This window comes from Lynx canadensis, chromosome E2 (assembly GCF_007474595.2).
Source record: "Lynx canadensis isolate LIC74 chromosome E2, mLynCan4.pri.v2, whole genome shotgun sequence".
Lineage (NCBI taxonomy): Eukaryota > Metazoa > Chordata > Mammalia > Carnivora > Felidae > Lynx > Lynx canadensis.
Window position 1 is genome coordinate 7218449 of NC_044317.1, and position 20192 is coordinate 7238640.

The 20192-nt window shown below is 40.9% G+C and overlaps 1 protein-coding gene across 1 annotated transcript; it reads left to right on the plus strand.

Annotated features, from left to right (window-relative positions):
* Positions 1-3385: 3385 nt before the first annotated feature.
* Positions 3386-16675, plus strand: GCSH (glycine cleavage system protein H). The gene is given in 6 exon segments (XM_030298213.1): positions 3386-3503; positions 3505-3574; positions 6929-7008; positions 8189-8252; positions 14261-14392; positions 16022-16675. Coding segments are annotated over 6 exon segments (516 nt in total). The 5' UTR covers positions 3386-3431; the 3' UTR covers positions 16120-16675.
* The last annotated feature ends 3517 nt before the right edge of the window (positions 16676-20192 follow it).

Below are 20192 nucleotides of genomic sequence, written 5' to 3' on the forward strand. Positions count from 1 at the left end.
GCCCCTCGTTGGGCACTGTGCTGACAGCTAGGAGCCTGCTTCAGATTCTGGGTCTCCCTCTCTCTCTTCCTTTCCCCTATACTCTCTCTCTCTCTCTCTCAAAAATAAATAAACATTAAAAAAAAAAAAAGAGTCAGATGCTTAACTGACTGAGCCACCCAGGTGCCCCCAGGCATCAATAATTTTAAAGCCTCCCCAGGTGATTCCAATGTGCAGTCAGACTTGCTAACCATGCCCTAAATTCTGAGAAACCACGGGATCTAGACAATAAAGGTGTTTAGGTGTCTGTGTGGATAAGGGCAACGTTTCCCCTCCCCCGTGCAGGGGAGTGCACCTCACATATCCTCTCTAGCTCACTCACCTCCCGCCCCCAACACACACACACATACCTCCTCTAGGTTGCCTGCCTCAAATCCATTCCATGCTTTCCTCTTTGCTATCAGAACCCAACTTTGATCACGTAGCCATATACTCCTTTCCCAGGAGACCCATGGGAAAGTGCCCCTGTAGCCACATCAATGTAAATCCTGAATTGGTAACTAATCCATTTCCCTCGACAATGAGGGATTTGGGGTAGTCACACGACCCAGTTCCAGCCAATGAAAACTGAAGTCTCTAGGACCTTCCAGGAAAGGTCTACTTGCCAATAAAAAGAGACACAAAGAGACAGCATCTTATGCTGCTAGACATGGTCTGGCCTGAGCAACACTCCAGGAACTTGTGCAGCTACTCTGACACCATGGGGAACAATCCAAAGACAGCAGAGCAGAAAGATGAGAGGAACATGAGTGCTTGATGACTGACTTCATCAACCCTGGAGCTGAACTACTGGCTTCTATCTGGATGAGAGCTTATCGCTTCTCGGCCTTTTGGCTAAGATCAAGTGTATCTGGATGAGAACTTAAATGTCTTTTTAGGACAGCTGAATCAGGATCTTACCCTGAATATAAAAAAAGGATCGTTCACAGGAGCCACATAACATGCAACATACACAAAACCTTGGGGATTTCATCATCTTCTATCCAACTGAAAGCCCATCATCCACTGTTTATTGTGTCACGCATGAACGTGAGCTAAATGTGCAGGGATGCTCATCAGACAACCCATAGCACGGTCTACACACAGGCCCCAATACACTGGTACAGAAACCTACCCAGATACACAGTCTGTTTTATCTATCTATCTATCTATCTATCTATCTATCTATCTATCTATTTTTTAAATGTTTATTTTTTTAGAGAGAGGGAGAGAGAATCCCAAACAGGCTTTTGTCAGCACAGAGCTCGACATGGGGCTCAATTTTCCTGAAATGGGAGACCATAACCTGAGCTAAAATGAAGAGTCAGATGCTTAACCGACTTAGCCATCCAGGCACTCCAGTCTATTTGTTTTAAATATGAAAAGCTCTAAGATCTGGAGAAGGTGTAAGTTATTCATCTAGTCTCCACTCCTTTTCTGACTGTAAATATCAAACTGGCAACTCCTTCAACTGTATTGCTATGAGAGGAAAAAAAGCTAAAGAGATGAGTGGACCCCTTCTGACACTCTTGAGAGAAAGATCACAGGCAATTCTCAGGTGGTTGTACCAAACGTGCAGTGGGATGACCTTTTAAATCTCAAGCCATGGATGTACAATGATTATCAATTAGGAAAAAAATAATGTGATTAGCCTCAATACTTATAGATTTTAAAAAATGACACACTGCCTATTGTTTTGGTGGAAGGGCATGTGATACAGGTCACAGACTGACATGTGACCTTGTTCTTCCCACCAAATACATCAGTAGAGCTGGGAATAAATATTTTAGGGTATGGTTTGCATGTGCTATATTGGCTTATAACAAAACAACAATAAAACAGAATATTGATATGAGAAGCTAGCCAAGATCTGCCAGTCTGGAGTAGACCACTGTGAGCCAGTCAGCATCCCAAAGGGAGGCAAGTGGCCAGACCTTACAAGCAGTTGACCGTGAGCCCAACTAGAGGTCAAGTCCTGCTACTGCCACCTAGCAACTGCTAAAGCTAGACATGCCTTCCCCATTCCACTCCCGGGCAAGTCAATTAACTTTTCTGAGCCTCCCGTTCCTTATCTATGCAACGAAAGTAATACATATCAGAAAGGGGTTTGGAGAGGATTAAAAAGGTAATGTTTGCACAGTCCCAGGCATATAGCAAGGAAAAGGAAACTGGAGCATGACAGCCCTTGCAAGCACTGCACAGATGTGCTAACAATGCCCCATTTTGTAAGTGGGGTGGAAGCTCAGTGCAACAACATGGAAGTCTCTCAAACATCCCTTCACACACTCACATACACACACGCTTTAAGGTGTGTATAATAAGGAATATGTGAAGATGACAATCTGTAATAATGATGTGGAGCTGGAGGTGTTTTTCACTCCACTGTTTCTTCACTGATTCCTGCCCACAGCCACAAAATTTGTTGTTGACGGTGAAGTCTTTCCCAGAACTTATTATTTCTGTCTCCTGGATGGGGGACAGGACTTCTGTTTTTCTGAAAAGGCTTTGGTCCCAGAGCTGGCTACTTAAGCAAGGAACTGACCATGCTGGGTTTCAACTTTGCCCTTTGATTGCTCCTCCATTAGCTAACTGGCTCCCATCCAGTCTCCACCAAGGAGACACTCCCGACCCTTGGACAAGTCTTTGCTTCTCTAGGAGCTTCTGTCTGTCCCCTGAATGGGGGTACCCAGGCCTCTTGGGATCGGTAAAGTAATAAAGTGGGGTCCTGGATTGCTTCCAGTATTTCTCAAGTCAACAGAAACTATGTGTCAGAGCTACCTGGGCCAATACCCAACGACAGTTCCTTTGAGAATGATTCTGTTTAGACCTGGCTATGAGTCCCGATCTAGGTGACCTTGATCCTCTGTAGAAGCACGGGAGCATACTTAACGGGAATGGGGAAACTCTATCTTTCCCAGGACCTCAGAGACCCAATGGCACGAGAACGCCCCGCCCTGCGAAGCCACCTCTGCCGGAACCCTTCTCACTAGCCCGGGCGGGTCCCCCATGGTTAGCAAAGCTGGAAGCTGCGACCTTGCCTTTCACTGCGGGAAATTGACTCCCGGGAACTAGGCCCCGCCCATTCCCCCCCCAGCCCAGCCAGCGACCCCGGCGCCGCCCGGTAGGGCTCAGCCTGCTGCAGTAGGCCCCGCCCCTGACCCTCAGCCCCGACCGCAGGCCCTCCGCCCCTCCTTCTAGCGTCGCCCCTATCCGAGGTCGCTCCCCGCCTGGAGTCCCGCCCCCGCGCGCTGCCCTACCAGGCCCCGCCCCTCCACACCCGGGCCCCGCCCCCGCCCCTCAGACCAGCCGGCTCGCTCCGCTCGCTCCAGTCCGGGGCGCCCCCCCGCCCCGCCCCGCCCCCTTCGGGCCGGGGTTCCCGAGACGTTGCACCGCGACCCCGCACCTCTGCGAACATGGCGCTACGAGCGGTGCGGAGCATGCGGTCTGCGGCATGCAGCCTGCGCGCCGCCGCCGCCGCCGCCGCCGCCCTGCCTGCCGCGGCCCTGGGGGCTGAGGGCGGGCGCCGTCCGGAACGTTGCGCACGGGCTCCGCTCGTGCGTTTCTGGAAGCGCGGGCGGGCACGTGGGTGAGCCCGGCCGCTGGGGGAATGGGCTGGGCGCCTCCGTCCCCTCGTCAATGCTTACCTCTACTCTCCTGTGCTGACCACCCGGGTCTAGCGAGGCGACCACTGCCACGCTTTTCTACTGCTGGGATCTCCGGTTTGCGTGTGCCATGCTGCTCCCTAAGTGGCGTGGGCCGACACCGCAGCCTTTGTCCTGCGGGCTGGGGAGCCAGGAGGAGGAAGCCTGGCACACACGCGCGACCGCTCGCTGCTGGAAATACCGGGCAAGCGTCGCTTGGCTCCTTCGCGACCTTAGGTTATCTTGCATATGTGTGTATCGTGGGCCCTAAAAGTGGAGACATAGTAGGCTTTAGTTTGCTATGTGGGCTATCACTGAGAAACTCTTGAAGTCAAATTAAAGCAAGAGCACTTAGTGAAATTAAAGCACGGGAGCTAGATTTTTACCAGCAAAGCGAGCCTATCTTTGAAGATTTGGCCATTCCCAAAAACAGTGATATAGCCTTTTGGACTCATACATTCTGCTCAAGTCTATTGAATCGTGGATGTGTTGGGACAGAAATGAGGCCTCACACGGACTTGAAACTGAAATAACCAGGAGCCCTGCCCACCAATATCTTGGTCATCTCTGATACTTTATATTTTAGCGCAATTATCGCTGCAGAAAACGTTTTCTTACTGCGTGTGCAAATGCTTGAGACACTACTGCACCTGCAAGAACGCAGGCGTCCTTACTTTAGGGTGAAGAGGTCCTGTGATGGCTGTTGTCTCATTGACTGTTTCAGAAACCTGTTTGGAACTGGAAGAGTTGATAACATTTATTTATTCCAGTCTGAAACATAAAGCTGCTACTCTCTCGTTGCTAATATATTCCTTTAGTTCTGTTGGTGACACATATCAATAATTACCGATTTGCATACAAGAGGAAAGCATATCTCAATAAGAATTGAATTTAAAGTCTGGTTTTTTTTGGTTATTCACTGTTACATCTAGTTAAATATTGTCCAAAATATTAACACCCATGATCTGGTTGAACACCAAGGTTTTTAAAACCGAGACCCAAGTTCCAATTTTGATTCTACCTCTTATTAGCTATGTGATCTGGGGCAGTCACTTAACTTCTGAGTCTCTTATTAGAAAAGTGGAAATGATAATGCCTACCACACAAAGTTGTTGGGAGGCTGAAATGAAATGAAATGTAAACCTCTCTGTACAAGTAGCCTGACAAATAGTAAGTCCTTGGTAAATGTTACTTGTTTTGAAATATAGGATCAAATAATAAAAAATAATTGGCCAATATTAATATAGGTTATCTGGCTAGGGAATTAGAAGGGACTTTTGGGGGGGGGGGGGAGTCTCCATGCTCAATGTGTGGCTTGAACCCGTGACCCTGAGATCAAGAATCATGCTCTACTGAGTCAGCAAGGCACCCCACATAGTGACTTTGAAAGGAAGAAAATGCAAACATAAATTACTGAAAACACCTCATTTTGAGGCCCAAAACGATGTTTTTAAATGCTCAGTAAGAAAGTAATTATTTACCTAATTTGTCCACTTTTTCCCTTTTGGGCCAAGGGTTAAAGGAGAATTAAACCAACTCTGGTCTTTAGCCTCAACAGCTTGGTCTACTAAAATGTCTTAGGGACTTTTAAGTTAAGTGGACATTCATGCATTTACCTTACTAATGCTGCCTCTCCTCTAAACCTGGGGTCACTCAATTGCTAAACTGAGTGAGGGCAGCCTTACTCCTAAGATTATCTTTACAATTAGGCAAGATGGCAAGGCCAAATCAAGACAGTTGTCTCAGAGAAGTCATATCTGTTGTCCAGGCCCTTACTTTAAAAAGGTGTATTTGGAATTTGAACTGCTCATAATTGGTATTGTAATCAGCCAGTTTCTACAGCTGTAACAGGGAGGAGTGAGTGTTGTAGCCAAATACCTATGTAGATACTTAGTTCAAAATCTCCTTTACTTAATAAACTAAACTAAAAAGTTATTTTACTCCCTCAAGTTCTGAGTGCTGTTTGCCAAGCACGGTGTTTAGAACTGGGAATACAAGTGAAAGTGGGATAAACCATGCTTTGCTTGCTTTGTACTTAGTCTCCTTCCTGGGGAGAACTGACAAAGGGGCTGTATGCGTAGCTCCTCAGGTGCTCTGTGCTTGTATGGTCAGGACTCAGGGAGACTGGTGCAGTGTTGTGGGAGTAAGTTGGATGGCCCCAGAATCCAAGCTTGGAGGGCTAGAGAGGCTCCTGGCAGGAAAGAGGTTCTAAACTTGAAGTAATCCAGAAAAAGCCATGCCGGGACAGAGTGGCAGTCAGAGCACCAAGTATGAACTTTACATGGAGAGATCAGATTGACCTGAAGCAGTTAACTACTTGAAGTGGAATGAAGCAAAGCAAGTTCTTTTGTGACAGATTCCGACTTCTTCCAGTGAAGAATACGAAATTGAAGTTTTTTAATGATTAGGGGAAAAAGAAAGGAGTAGTTACATTCTGCTGCATATCAGAGCTGTGAAATCAAAGCAATTTAAGTACAACTATCTTTTGGGTAAGGGGAAGAGTGAACCAGCAAGGCTTACTCTAAAACAGGATTTGAGGTAGTGAACCATTTTCCCATTAACTTCTGATGCATTATTTTTGGAAAAATGCTTGGCCTCAGAATATGACATATATATTTAAGAAGATAGCATATGCTTTAAAAAAATTTTGTTTCTTTAAACGACAGTAGCCACTTTCTTCAAGGACAAGGTTATTTCAATTAAAATGAAATCTTAAGAACTTAGTCAAGTTATATAATTTGATCCAAGTCGTTTTCATGCCTGTAAGATTCCACCTTATAACCAAGTTGCAGTGAAGCCCTCTTAGGTCAACTCTACCCAATGAGGCATTTTTTTTTTTTTTTTTTTTTTTAGGTTAAGTCATTTATGAGCATTTATAAGTATTATAAGGATTTATGTTCCCTCACCCACATCCGTCTATAGAGGAACAGACTACATTCTGTAACACAGATCACTAATAGATAAGTATACTTTGAAATGTGCCCCAAAATCATTTATATGTGTGATTTAGACTAATGTTGGAATAATCAAATCTCCAAAAGATGCACCAGGTGTTCACATCGAGCCACCTTCGTCTAAATGATCCTGTTGTTGAGAAGATGTTCTGTCTTCACAGGATCTGGTTTTTCCTGGGCAGTGTACTGAAAGGCAGGGTCAGTAAGTCAAACACAAATACTGGGAAAGTCTTGCCTTTAGACAGCATTGATACGAAAAGTGCTTTTTAACAAGTGGTGCCACTGCTTTTCTGAAATACTGGTCTTCTGTTTTAGTGCGTAAATTCACAGACAAACATGAATGGATAACAACAGAAAATGGTATTGGAACAGTGGGAATCAGCAATTTTGCACAGGTACTGGATTGTCTTGAAATACTTAAAACAGTCTGTGCTTGCCTAATTTGGATTGTCTCTACCTTTTAAAAATTGTTTATTCTGCCCCTTAGTATTTTGAGTTCTTTCAAGAACATCAATCATAGGTGAAGCAAGCAAAAATGTAATTTAGTTAGGGCAGTATATAGTGTCTTAAGAGATTATTGAAAGGTTAACACTTAAAAGTAAACATACCTTATTCAGGAAAGAGATGTTTGTTCCATTTGGGGTAGCTAAGGAGAGAGTAAGAGCAAGTCAAGGGCTAGAGTGTTGACAGTGTTTTGTAGATCCTGTGGACCATCCATGATCCATGATCCATGTGAATACACGCTCCAGAAGGAAAACCTAAATTGGCACAGATTGGACCAAGGCGGAACCCTTTATTTAGCCAATCTTTTTCTCTTAATCTCCCACTGATCCCTTATTGAGAAATTATGCAGAAGAAAATGAGAAGGCAAGTAACAGTATGAGTCCATGATTTTTCCATGGGTCTGTGTGTAGGGTGGGGCTGAAAGGGGAAAGGGGGCACTGAGAATCAATGGCAACTGTATCTTCACTGGCATTTCTGCGTACCTCCTGAGGCCCGGTACAGCAGCGTGCTGTGTACAATACTGTACAAGTGTCGTCTTCCCCTCCTGGAGTTTATGAGGGGAATCTCCTACATGGAAGACAACGTACAAAGCATCACAAGACGGATGGCATGAATAGTACAGGGTTGTAACTCACTGACCTGATGGGGAGCTCACTTCTTAACAAACAGAGTCAAGGTCTTCATGGAGTACAAGGCTTGAGGACTATGATTTGCAGATCAGTAGGTAGGATTTCAGCAAATACAGGAGGGGAGATGGCCTAAGCAAAACTGCAAAGGTGAAAAAGCACAAGGTGTGTTTCTTCTCGGAGGAGGTCTAGTATATGGGGGGGTGGAGGTTGTGACCAGAGTCACTGCTGCCTGTGGGCCAGTCTAACTGGTGGCCTGTTTTTTTGCAGGTCCTGAGCTAAAAATAGTTCTGCATTTTTAAAGTTGTGAGAAAAACCAAAGACTGCGGCCCCTCAAGTGTAAAATATGCCTTGTCTGAATGATAGAGTATTGGTGTTTGGCTTGTTTCTATTCACTAGGAGGTTTAATTTGATTTCTTAAAGGTTATTGTTTTGTTTGTTTTAGGAAGCTTTGGGAGATGTTGTTTACTGTAGTCTGCCTGAAGTTGGGACAAAATTGAACAAGCAAGGTATTTTACTCATCTTGGTATATGATTCATGCCTTAAGTTTTCTTTACCTTGAATAATAACTTGTTTGCACCTAGGGTCAGTTAGAGTGCTTTTTACTCAAGTAACAGAAAACTCATCTAAAAGTAGATTTAACAGTTGAGGTTTATTATATCTCCTTCAAGAGGTCTGGAGATAGGTGGATACAGGATTGGCTTATTGGCACAGTGAAGGTTCATCAAGAACATGACTTCTTTTCCTACTGTTTCTGCCTCTTTGTGTCAGAGGTCACAAAATGGCAGCAAAATCTTCAAGCATCACTTTCTCAAATGGCCAGATCCAAAAGTAGGATGAGAAGGTAAAATCTGTTTTTCTTTAGAGGCAGTAAAGAATATCAGGAAAGAGTGGGCTCAGGAGTCAGAACCTCATTCTAAATCCTGACCCCACAATGTATCAGCTGTGTAATTTTGGTGAAATTAATTTGAGTCTCATCTTTAAGTTGGGATGATAATAATAGCTACCTCACAGTTGTTTAAAGATTAAGGTGAAATTAAGCATAATGTTTAACATAAGATGAGTGCTTGATAATGTTAGTAGGACCAGGTACATTATTTATGGGCTCTGTGACATATAGAAGACAGCCCTACAGAACTGAAGTATCTGTTTTTCTAAATATCTTTGACAATATTGGCCATAAGTTTTTCTGCTGAAACTTTCCCCATTATTTATCTTGCTTGAACTTTTTCTGCTTCCTGGCTCTCAGTAGTCCTATCCCTCTTTTTGAAGGTCTTCGTAGGAACCTTTTCCGATATCATAATAAGACCCTTGTGATTGATAATCTTTGTCCATTTTTCTTCGTTCAATACATGAGAGCAGTTGTTATTTTCTTTTATGGTGTTTTATTTAATGTGATCCACTCTGCTGCTCTCAAGCAGGAGATCCTGTTTCCAAACATCTCTTCCCAGCAAGTGAGCAGCATGAACTTGCTTTCTGTGCTGAAAAAAACTTCTATTAACATAAGTATCCCTAAACTAATGAATGCTCTCTTTAAACTTTCTGCTAAAGGTGCTTATAAAATTAATGCACAATTTACATACAGTGAAAACGCATGATGTATGTACAATTCCATGAGTTTTGACAAACACTTTATAAACCTTGCCCATTAAAACCCTTCTGAAGACAACCTCTTCTCTGATTTATCACCATAGATTAGTGTTGTCTATTCATTTAAAAGGAACCACAGTTTATGTCTGGCTTCTTTTGTCCAGTATCATGATTTTGAGATTTATTTATATTGTGACCTACTGTTCATATTTTGTTGAATAGTGTACCATTGTGTAACACATTAATCTTTCCCCTGTTGATAGATGTCTGTATTGTTTCCAGTTTAAGTCTTTTTTGTAGATGCCTTCATTTCTCTTGGGTGAGTATATGTAGAAGTGGAATTTCTGGCTTACACGTAGTAAGTATATGTTTAACTTTGGGAAACTGGCAGTTTCTTATAAAGTGGTTGTACCATTTGACATTCTCACTAGCAGTATGAGAGTTTGTAGGCACTGCACATCTCACTGGTTTTAATTTATCTTTCCCTAATGACAAATTACTGAACACCCTTCCACATGCTTTTTGCCACTCACGTTTTTTTTGTTGTTGTTTTTTAGTCTCTAGTCAAGCCTTTATCAAATTTATTTGGGTTCCATATATTCTAGATTCAAATCCTTTTTCAGGGCTATTTTTTGTGAGTATTTTGTCATATTTTGTGATTTTGCCTTTTAATTTTCCTGTGTCTTTTTTTGAAAAGCTTTTAATTTTTAACAAGTGCAAGTTGTAATATTTATATATAGAACATTGTATCTTCTCTAAGAAATCTTTGTGTGTTTCCATAGTTCCCATCTTATACACGCTAGTGCCATGGGGATGCTGTGGGACATTTTAAATTTTTGACCTCTTTTGGACCCCACACAACTGATAGCTCAATGGAATTAACAGTTCCAATATTAGATCTCACTGTGTTACCTTGGGTAATGTGTCTTTGAAGCAAATACTGCATGAGAATAAGCAAGGATCGTCAAATAAGGCAGTGGTTGTGTTCAGGCTGATTCTGTGGTGGCGAACTTGTATAGCATGCAGCAGCCACATATCACTAAATAGTTGTAGTTAAAAATGAAAAGTAAGTTACTCAGATACTTAGGGCACTGGGAGCCGAGAAAGTTTGAGCAACTCTGGCATGTATCAAGTTTGCAAAGGTACTCTGTGTGTTTTTTTTCTTGAAACTTCACAATACTTTTTGCTTTCATTTTCAGGCCTTATTAAATTCACTGTTCTTATAGTTTTGTAGATTCCTTTGGATCTTCTATGTAAACAATGTAATCTGTAAATAGCTTTATTTCTTATTTTCAGTCTTCAGGCATTTTATTTCTTCCCCTTGCCTTATTGCACTAGACCAAGCCCTCAGTGTAATGTTGAATAGAAGTGGTAAGGTAGACATCATTGCCTTGGCCTTGTTCCTAATCTTGGGAGAATGCATTGAAGACTGTATCATTAGGCATGATAGTTTGCTGTGGGGTTTCTGATGGATGCCCATTATTAGATGAGGAGGTTCCTTTCTATCTAGTTTGCTGAGAGTTTTTATCATTTATGGATGTTGAATTTTGTCAAATTTGTTTTATCCATCTATTCACGTGATCATAGGGGTTTCTCCTTTATTCTGTTAATGTGATTAATAAGATTTGTTATTTTAGAAAGAGGGAGCACGAAAGCAGGGGAGAGGGTCAGAGGGAGGGAGAGAGAATCTTAAGTGGGCTCCATGTTCAACCTGGACCCAGATGCAGGGCTTGATCCCAAGACCCTGAGTCAGAATCAGATGTTCAACTGACTAAGCCACTTTGGCACCCCAAGATTGATTTATTTTTAAGTGTTTAATTAGCCTTGCATTCCTGGTAGACATGATGCAAAAACTGTCTTTTAAAAATACACTACTGGATTTGATTTGCTAATTAATGATTTTCATATTAATATTCATGAGAGATACTGGTCTTTTATAATGGATTTGTCAAATTTTGGAAATTAGTTACATTGTTTGGACTAAGTTTGGAAATGTTCTCACCACCTTTTTCTGAAAGAATTTGCAAGATTGGTATTATTCTTTAAATGATAGAATTAACCAGTGAACTGTGAGTCAGATGATTTCACTGTCGGAAGGTTTTCGACATGTAATGTAATTTCTTTAACAGGTATAAAGCTATTCAGGGGCATCTGAGTAGCTCAGTCAGTTAAGCTTCCACTTCAGCTCAGGTCATCATCTCATGGTGTGAGTGGGTGGCTAGTGGTTCGAGCCCCACATCGGGCTCTGTGCTGACAGCTCAGAGCGTGGATGGAGCCTACTTCAGATTCTGTGACTCCCTCTCTCTCTCTGTCCCTCCCCCACTTGTGTTCTCTGTCTCTCTCTCTCAAAACAATAAACATTAAAAAAATAGATATAAGGCTATTCATATTTTCTACATTGTCTTACTTTGGTTTTATTATGTTTTGGGGGGAGTTTTTCCATTTCCTGTTGTGAAATTCAGTGCAAAAATGCTCATTTTTCATTTGTTATCCTTTTATATCTGCAGGATCTACAGTTAAGAACCCCTGTTTTGTTCCTTCATATTTGTAGTAATTTGTGTTTTTTTTTTCCCTTGATCATTCTTGGTAGCTATTTATCAACTGTATTAATCTTGAAAGAAGCAAATTTTCATGGTTAATTTCCTCTATAGTCCGTTTCATGCTCCTATCTTTGTTTTCTTCCTTCAACTTAGATTTAATTTGCTCTCATTTTTCTGACTTCTTACTAAGTATTTTCTACCCATATGGTAAAATGCTGTCTCCCTTGTGGTGGATAGCAGCTAAAATAGAAGTTTAATTCTTCTGGCCTCAGCTGGGACACTTGGGAGTCTGCCTGGTGCATGCATGGCTGAGGGATAGTTCAGAGACCTGGGCAGAGTTTATACACAGGCTTTTAGTTTCTCTCTTTTGGATTTCCCACCTCGCTTTCCAGTAGCTGTGGTGGCCTCAAACACTTGTCTTCTGGTTCCTTAACGCCAATTAAGACTGAGATTTTCTTTCAGAATTTTGGCTGCCCCACATAGCACAGATTGGTGCCTCTCTTCAGGCTAAAAGCTGTTGGAAAAAAATCAGTATTCCTTCTTTGAAGCGTTGTCTACTTTCCGTAAATTAACTGCTTTTGTTCATGTTTTTCTAGTATCTTTAGAACCCAGGTCATTTGTTTTAAGATGTTCTTTGTAAATGAAACCCAAAGATATTAATTAATTTCCAGCGCTATTAGCTATAACCCACAAATATGGGCATGTTGTATTCTTATCATTCACTTTAGATCACTTGATGTTGTCCCACACGTGACTGAGGCTGTTTTTTCAGTGCTTTAAAAATTTGTCAAAAGACTGAAATAACCAATCTAATTGGTTAATTTCAGATGCTCTTTCTTCACATTCCCTGACCCTTCTGTTACTGCCATCCAGTTAATTTTATTTATTATACTTTCCAGTTCTAGAATGTTCATTTAAATTCCATTTCTTTATAGGTGTTCCCTCATGATGAACATAAGATGAACTTTTAAAAGATCTGAACATGTTTATAACATAACATATTTATAATAGCTACTTTTAGGCTCTCTGCTTATTCCAGTATGTGGGTCTATGGGTCAATTTGGGATCTGTTGACTTTTTCTCTTCACCATGGCTCTCTTCTTAAGGATCTCAACCCTCAATTTCCAGCCACCTTGGCAGGCCCACATTCTGTCCTCTGATCCCTCAAGCAATTAAGACTGGTTTTCTGTTTGTGTTCTAGTTACACTGTGCGCTTTGAGGCAACGCTGTCGGCACAAATTATGCAAATCAGGATCACACCCAGTTTGGGCCCCCTTTAAGGACTGACTTCTCTTTTTTTTAAAAAAATTTTTTTTTTCAATGTTTATTTATTTTTGGGACAGAGAGAGACAGAGCATGAACGGGGGAGGGGCAGAGTGAGAGGGAGACACAGAATCGGAAACAGGCTCCAGGCTCCGAGCCATCAGCCCGGAGCCTGACGCGGGGCTCGAACTCCGGGACCGCGAGATCGTGACCTGGCTGAAGTCGGACGCTTAACCGACTGCGCCACCCAGGCGCCCCAGGACTGACTTCTCTTTTAGTCGCTCTACAGAGCCTTCATATCATTGTTGTTTTATGTTTTGTTCAGAGTTTATAATTGTTATGTGCAGGAAGGCTGGTCTGATAAGATACTTCACCATTATTGGAATCTCCTTAAATTTTCTTTTCAGAGCTACAGTAAATTGAAAGAAAATTTTACTGAACTTATTAAATACATTGGTATTCAGGGGCGCCTGGGTGGCGCAGTCGGTTAAGCGTCCGACTTCAGCCAGGTCACGATCTCGCGGTGCGGGAGTTCGAGCCCCGCGTCGGGCTCTGGGCTGATGGCTCGGAGCCTGGAGCCTGTTTCCGATTCTGTGTCTCCCTCTCTCTCTGCCCCTCCCCCGTTCATGCTCTGTCTCTCTCTGTCCCAAAAATGAATAAACGTTGAAAAAAAAATTTAAAAAAAAAAAAAATAAATAAATACATTGGTATTCAGATACATCACCATTTGTAGTCACTCTGTCTAAAACAGATAGATCCACTTTACTGAGGATATTTATACCCTTCTCACAGGTGACAGGAGTATGACAAAAATCTGTCGTTTTATTTTGTTTTAGAGAGAGAGCTGGGGAGAGGGGGAGAGGGAGAGAGAGAATCTTAAGCAGGCTCCACACTCAGCGTGGAGCCCAGTGCGGGGCTCAGTCCTACCCTGGGGTCATGACTTGAGCCAGAATCAATAGACCCTCAACCGGCTGAGCCGCCTAGGCACCCCTATGGTTTTATTTTTAATTAAAGATATTTAGAATGTTTTATCATGCCTGTATTAAAGGTGACTACTCCATATTTTATATGTTCAGGTTACTGACTTGTGATATTTGATATTTTCTTTAATTTTCTCAATTTAGAGGAGTTTGGTGCTTTGGAAAGTGTGAAAGCTGCTAGTGAACTCTATTCTCCTCTATCAGGAGAAGTAACTGAAATTAATGAAGCTCTTGCAGAAAATCCAGGACTTGTCAACAAATCTTGTTATGAAGATGGTAAGTTGTTGCTAGAACTTTTTCAAAGGATTATTGCTACAGTTAACATTTAACCTAGAGTTATAAAGCAAGCTTCAGCTGATTTTAACTTCATCTTTTTGCACTTTTTGATAGTAAATAGGGATGTTTTACTTTAAAAAAGGGAAAGACAGATTAGCTCAGTATTGAAGCTTATGTTTAAGATCTCTGTCATTGAAAGCACTGCCTTATTTTAGAGTTCTTGGTATCACCGTTGGGACTCTTTATTTTCCTCTTCAGACACGAAGTACCCAGTCACCCTGTGTGGTGTGGGTGGCGGCAGAGGAACACCCACTGTGCCAGGTGCCAGTTTTCTCATACGGTCATCTTCCCAGTAACCTGGGGAAGTATGGGGGGCAGCAATTTTCTCCATTTTGTACGTGAATTGAGGCTCCAAAGGTTTATCTATTAATTCGCACAGCTAATAAATGGGAAAACCAGGATTAGCTTGCAGTTCTCTGTTGCCTGTCACCTGCCCCCTCTAACTCAACTACTGCTTTCTGTTGCCATTCACCTCAGCAGTTACAGTGTTTCTTCTGGGAGAGAGAGCTGTCCCTGGTCTGTGTATCTGGATCCCTCAATGTTAGTTGTTGATGGTTATGACAACTTAAAGTTTTTGTTTTTCGCTTTTCATTTAAAAAATGTTAATTCCAGTACTGTTAATATATCGTGTTATATATTACTTTCATGTGTACAATATAGCGATTCAGCAATTCTATACATTACTCAGTGCTCATCATGATAAATGTACTCCTTAATGCCCAGCTCCCGGTTCATCCATTCCCCCACCTACCTCCCCTCTGCTAACCATCAGTTCTCTATAGTTAAGAGGCTGTTTCTTGGTTTGCCTCTGTGTTTTTCCTTTGTTTGTTTGTTTTTCTTAAATTCCATGCTAATGAAGTCATACGGTATTTGTCTTTCTCTGACTTATTTCAGTTAGCATTCTACTCTCTATCTCCATCCATGTTGTTGCAAATGGCAATTTTTTTTTTTTTTTTTTTTTTTTTTTTTACAGCTGAGTAATAATCCATTGTATATATACCACAAGTTTGTCCGTTCATCTATCAATGGACACTTGGGCTGCCTCCATAATTGGCTATTGTAAATAATGCTGCAGGAAACCTAGGGGAGTACATGTATGCTTTCAAATTCGTGTTTTCGTATTTGGATAAATACCCAGTAGTGTGATTACTGAATCATAGGGTAGTTCTGTTTTTAATTTTTTGAGGAACCTCCATAGTGTATTCCACAGTGGCTGCATGAGTTCGCACTCCCACCAGCAGTGCATGAGGGTTTCTTTTTCTCCATATCCTTGCCAACACTTGCTGTTCCTTGTGTTTTTGATTTTAGCCATTCTGACAGGTGTGAAGTTGAGTCCTTAATCCATTATGGTGGAAACTATTCCAGCTTTAATTCTTTTCAGTTGTGATATGCAAAGATATTAACTGAATTGTTAAGACTAAAATATAACTCTCCTTGAACAAATAATGAGTGATTTATGTCAAGAATACTAAGTTTTGAGGCACTCAGACATTTTTACATTTTGAACACATTTGACTTTGACACTTTAAAAAGATAGTTTGGAATATGATAACTGTTTTTTGGTTGCAGGTTGGCTGATCAAGATAACACTCAGTAATCCTTCAGAACTGGATGAATTGATGAGTGAAGAAGCATATGAGAAATACATAAAATCTATTGAGGAGTAAAAACGGAACCCCTAAATAAACTAGTATGAAACAACTTAATCTAGCATAGTTGTCTTAAATTAATGGTGCACAGAGGATTTAAAATGGCAACTTCTAGCAATACCAGTGCAAAAAGAAACTACTTGCAACAATGTTAATAAAAGAAAACACCCCTTAACTTTCTAACCATTGCCTATGAACACAGTATGTATATTTTTTGCAACACCCTATGATTTTTAGGCTAGGCTCCAGTTATAATATTCAGAATCCTGAAATTATCTGTGGTTAGAAATTAGTTATAAAAACTATGTAATTCCAGGATAACAGTGTCATCTTAAACCTTTGGGAATTTTCACTTGCTTACATCTATCCCTGGATTGGGGTCAAAATACTTAAATGATCTGTCCATTGGAAATAAATGGCAGTGGAGAAAGGTCTGTTAGTTGTATAGTGTCAGATAAAGAACAATATTATCTTAATTTTGTAATATACTGTGCTTGCTGGTGCTATTTTTATATGGTGAAGCAACAGCCTTGCAGGAAGATAAATAGTTTAATAAAACATTCAACTTCATTAATCATGTATTTTGTTTTGTTGTTACTATTTCATTTAGTGACTCTGCTAATATTTGTGAAAATGCTAATTTTAACTTATGGAAAGTTATTTAAGGAACTTATTTATTTTTATATGTATCTTTTTTTAAGCTTATTTATGTATTTTGAGAGAGTGTGTGAGTGTGCATGTAAGCAGGGGAGGGTCAGAGAGAGGGGGACAGAGAATGCTGGCAGGCTCTGTCCTGTCAGCACAGAGCCCAACATGGGGCTGGAACCCACAAACTGAGAGATCAAGATGCTTAACTGAGCTACCCAGGTGTCCCTTGTAAAGGAAATATAGGGGCACCTGGGTGGCTCATTCTGTTGGGTGTCCAATTTTGGCTCAGAGCGTGATCCCACTGTTTGTGAGTTGGAGTCTCACATTAGGCTTTGTGCTGACAGGGCAGATCCGGCTTGGGATTCTCTCTCTCTGCCCTTCTTGTGCCCTCTCTTTTTCTCTCAAAATAAGTAAATACACTTAAACACTAAATAAAAAATAAAAGGCAATTTAAGCCATAACAATGAAGAGTTCCAGGAAAATGTTTTCTTTTAGTCACAAATAAAAAAGACCTAATTGCCTGATAGTATTAAGTACCATTTTTTGGTTATCTTTAACATAATCAAAAGGAAAGCACCGACTTATTTTGTTTTTATCCTGCTAAGTTAGAAGAGAGAAAAGGAAAACAAGGAAAGGTAAAAGTTTGATCAACATAGCACATAGCATCCTTAAGTAAGTAAACCACATTCAGGTTTCCATTTTAAGTAATGGGAACAGCAGTAGACATAGTGAAACTTTACGAGCTCCGACACTGACTTAGTGAATATTCTTTGCAGCTTAAGCAAATTTACAGTGCCCAGTGATACTTTTAGGTTGCTAATATAAGTACACACAGCGAGAGCAAACACCTCTATCATTTTTCCCAGTTGGTGCAGGAAAAGGGAGGTATTCAAATACTACCACCTTCTGACGGTGAATAAACAGCAAAGGTGAAAACCTAAAGGAAATAGGTAAATCTTCCCTGCTCCTCAGTAGAAAGAAACCATCCTTTAATGGCCATGGCACTGCTGAGCTGTATCTCTGCACCTTTATCAAGAAAGTACCCAAAGTATCTTGGATGACTGTCTCCCTGTATGTATAATTGTTAGTTTTTAATTATTAAAAATTAATTTGACTCTCTGCTTAGGAAATAAGGAATGAGTAAATGAGTAATGATTACATAGATTTACTCTTTTGTTTTGAAGATATTCTCATACATTACCTGTGATGATCAAAATAATAGCCAGAGCTAAGAAGGACAGACCCGTAACTACCACCATTTCACAAAAAAGGTGGTGGGGAGGATAAGACACATAAAGAGCTGGGGAAGTCATTTAAGATTTTCACCTTTTCTGGTTCATTCTTCAGTTCTTTAGTTCATGTTACTACAAAGATACTTAAATTGAAATCGGGGTGGTGGGGAGGGAAAAATCAATGTGCTAAAGGAGGGGGAAGCAAGGAAAAATGGCAGTCCTAGAGTGAAAGTACATCAGTGATTGTAATCTCAAAGAGATGGGCAGTTTATTCTCTGTCCTGTCCTTTCCCAAAGACACACATTTGCCTTATTAGGCTCACTCTGAGTTTTCTCCAAGAGGAGAACATTATGGCAACTTACTCTTGCTATTTAGAATACAGAACCATTTTGACCCTTGTTTCTATTACAATGCTGCCAGAAATAACAGGCATCGAATGGCCCTCCATAGAGTAAATCAACAGAATTTAACTTTTCTGATCTCCTATTCCTTTTGAATGGTTTTGGTCTTAATAGGGCAGTTTAATAAAAAGTTTTGAATAATGCTTGCTGATAATTAAAACTCAAGAAATGGAACAGGTTACCCAAGAAGTATTAAAAATTTTGTTTTTATCACCTCAAAAATTATATTATCGCCTCTCAGAGTTTAAAGAAGTTGAAGTGTTAAGTTTTAAGAAAGAAACTGCTAGAGGGCTCTCTGTATAGGTGTGCCAGTATGAAAATTAGGCAGGTATTTCAGATAAGCTCTCAGCAAATCAGAATTCCTGAATTTTTCCAATTTTTCTGGGGCTAAAATACCAGCACTGTTCACCTTCAGTTTTAAAAATTATGCTAATTGTAACTGTCTTCATTACTGCTTAGCAATCACTGTATTGTTTCAGACCCAGTCACACATCTGCCTTCCTCAGAGGGCCCTCACTGTACACCCAGATTCAATTTTCTTCCCTGCAAATGGCTTTACTACTCACCACCTACCCCCATCAGTGTTTTCCCTTTCTCTGTTGTTTTTTTCCCTTTTAAATGGACTATTTTTCAGAGCAGATTTAGGTTCGCAGCAAAATTAAATAGAAAATACTGTTTTCAAAGATGTCCTGCCTCCATCTTTCTGTTTTTGAAACCTTCCTTTGCTGACCCTGGGATCTTACTCTACTAGAGTTTGTGATATCTTGGTTCAGTCTATATTGGCTTTTTGTAAGCATGACTAGCTAAACACACTTTTTCCTTAATGTCTCTACTGAGTCACCCTATCAGGTTTTTACCTGCTAAACTTCAACAGTGATTACTGCTAGCCTATTTCAAATGGGGATGCAGGCACTGTTCTGAAGGAAATCAGTTACCAGATCTTCCAACTTCCACGTGTTTATGAGAATGTGCTTACAGTGAAGTTTAATTAAGAGTGGGGCACCTGGGCGGCTCAGTCATTGGGCATCTGACTCCGAATCAGGTCGTGATCTCATGGTTCATGAGTTTGAGCCCTGCATCAGGTTCTGTCCTGACAGCTCAGAGCCTGGAGCCTGCTTCAGATGCTGTGTCCCTCTCTAGCTCTGCCCCTCCCTCGCTCATGCTCTTTTCTTTCTCTCTCTCTCTCTCTCAAGGATAAATAAAACGTTAAAAATTAAAAAAAAAAAAAAAAAGTCATTTAGTAAAATACTTAGTTTAAATGTTTGGTATACTTCCCAGAAACAGAAAGTAGCTTTAATGATGGGGTAACAAATCCTTCTGCTAGTCAGGTGATTTCAAATTTTGTTCAAAAGAAGTGAAGACCTAACCAAACTGTCAGCTGATCATTACATTTTTTTTGTTGGTGAATAATTATGTGATTTCTGTGTGTAAAGGAGTTAAAAAAAACTTTGGGGGAAACTGCTATAATAAAACCTCTTTCATATGCATCTTCAAATGAACAAGGTATCTCAGGTTACATATATTTAAAAAGTGGGGGAGGGGTGGCCACTTGGGTGGCTCAGTCGGTTGAGCGTCCAACTTCAGCTCAGGTCATGGTCTCATGGTTTATGGGTTCGAGCCCCAGGTCGGACTCAGTGCTGAGAGCTCAGAGCCTGGAGCTTCCTTTGGATTCTGTGTCTCTGTCTCTCTCTGCCTCTCCTCCTGTGCAGTTCTGCCTCTCTCTCTCAAAAATAAACATTAAAAAATTAAATAAAATTGGGGATGAATCTCATTCTAGCAGTATGTGATATTTATGCACAGATACATGAAT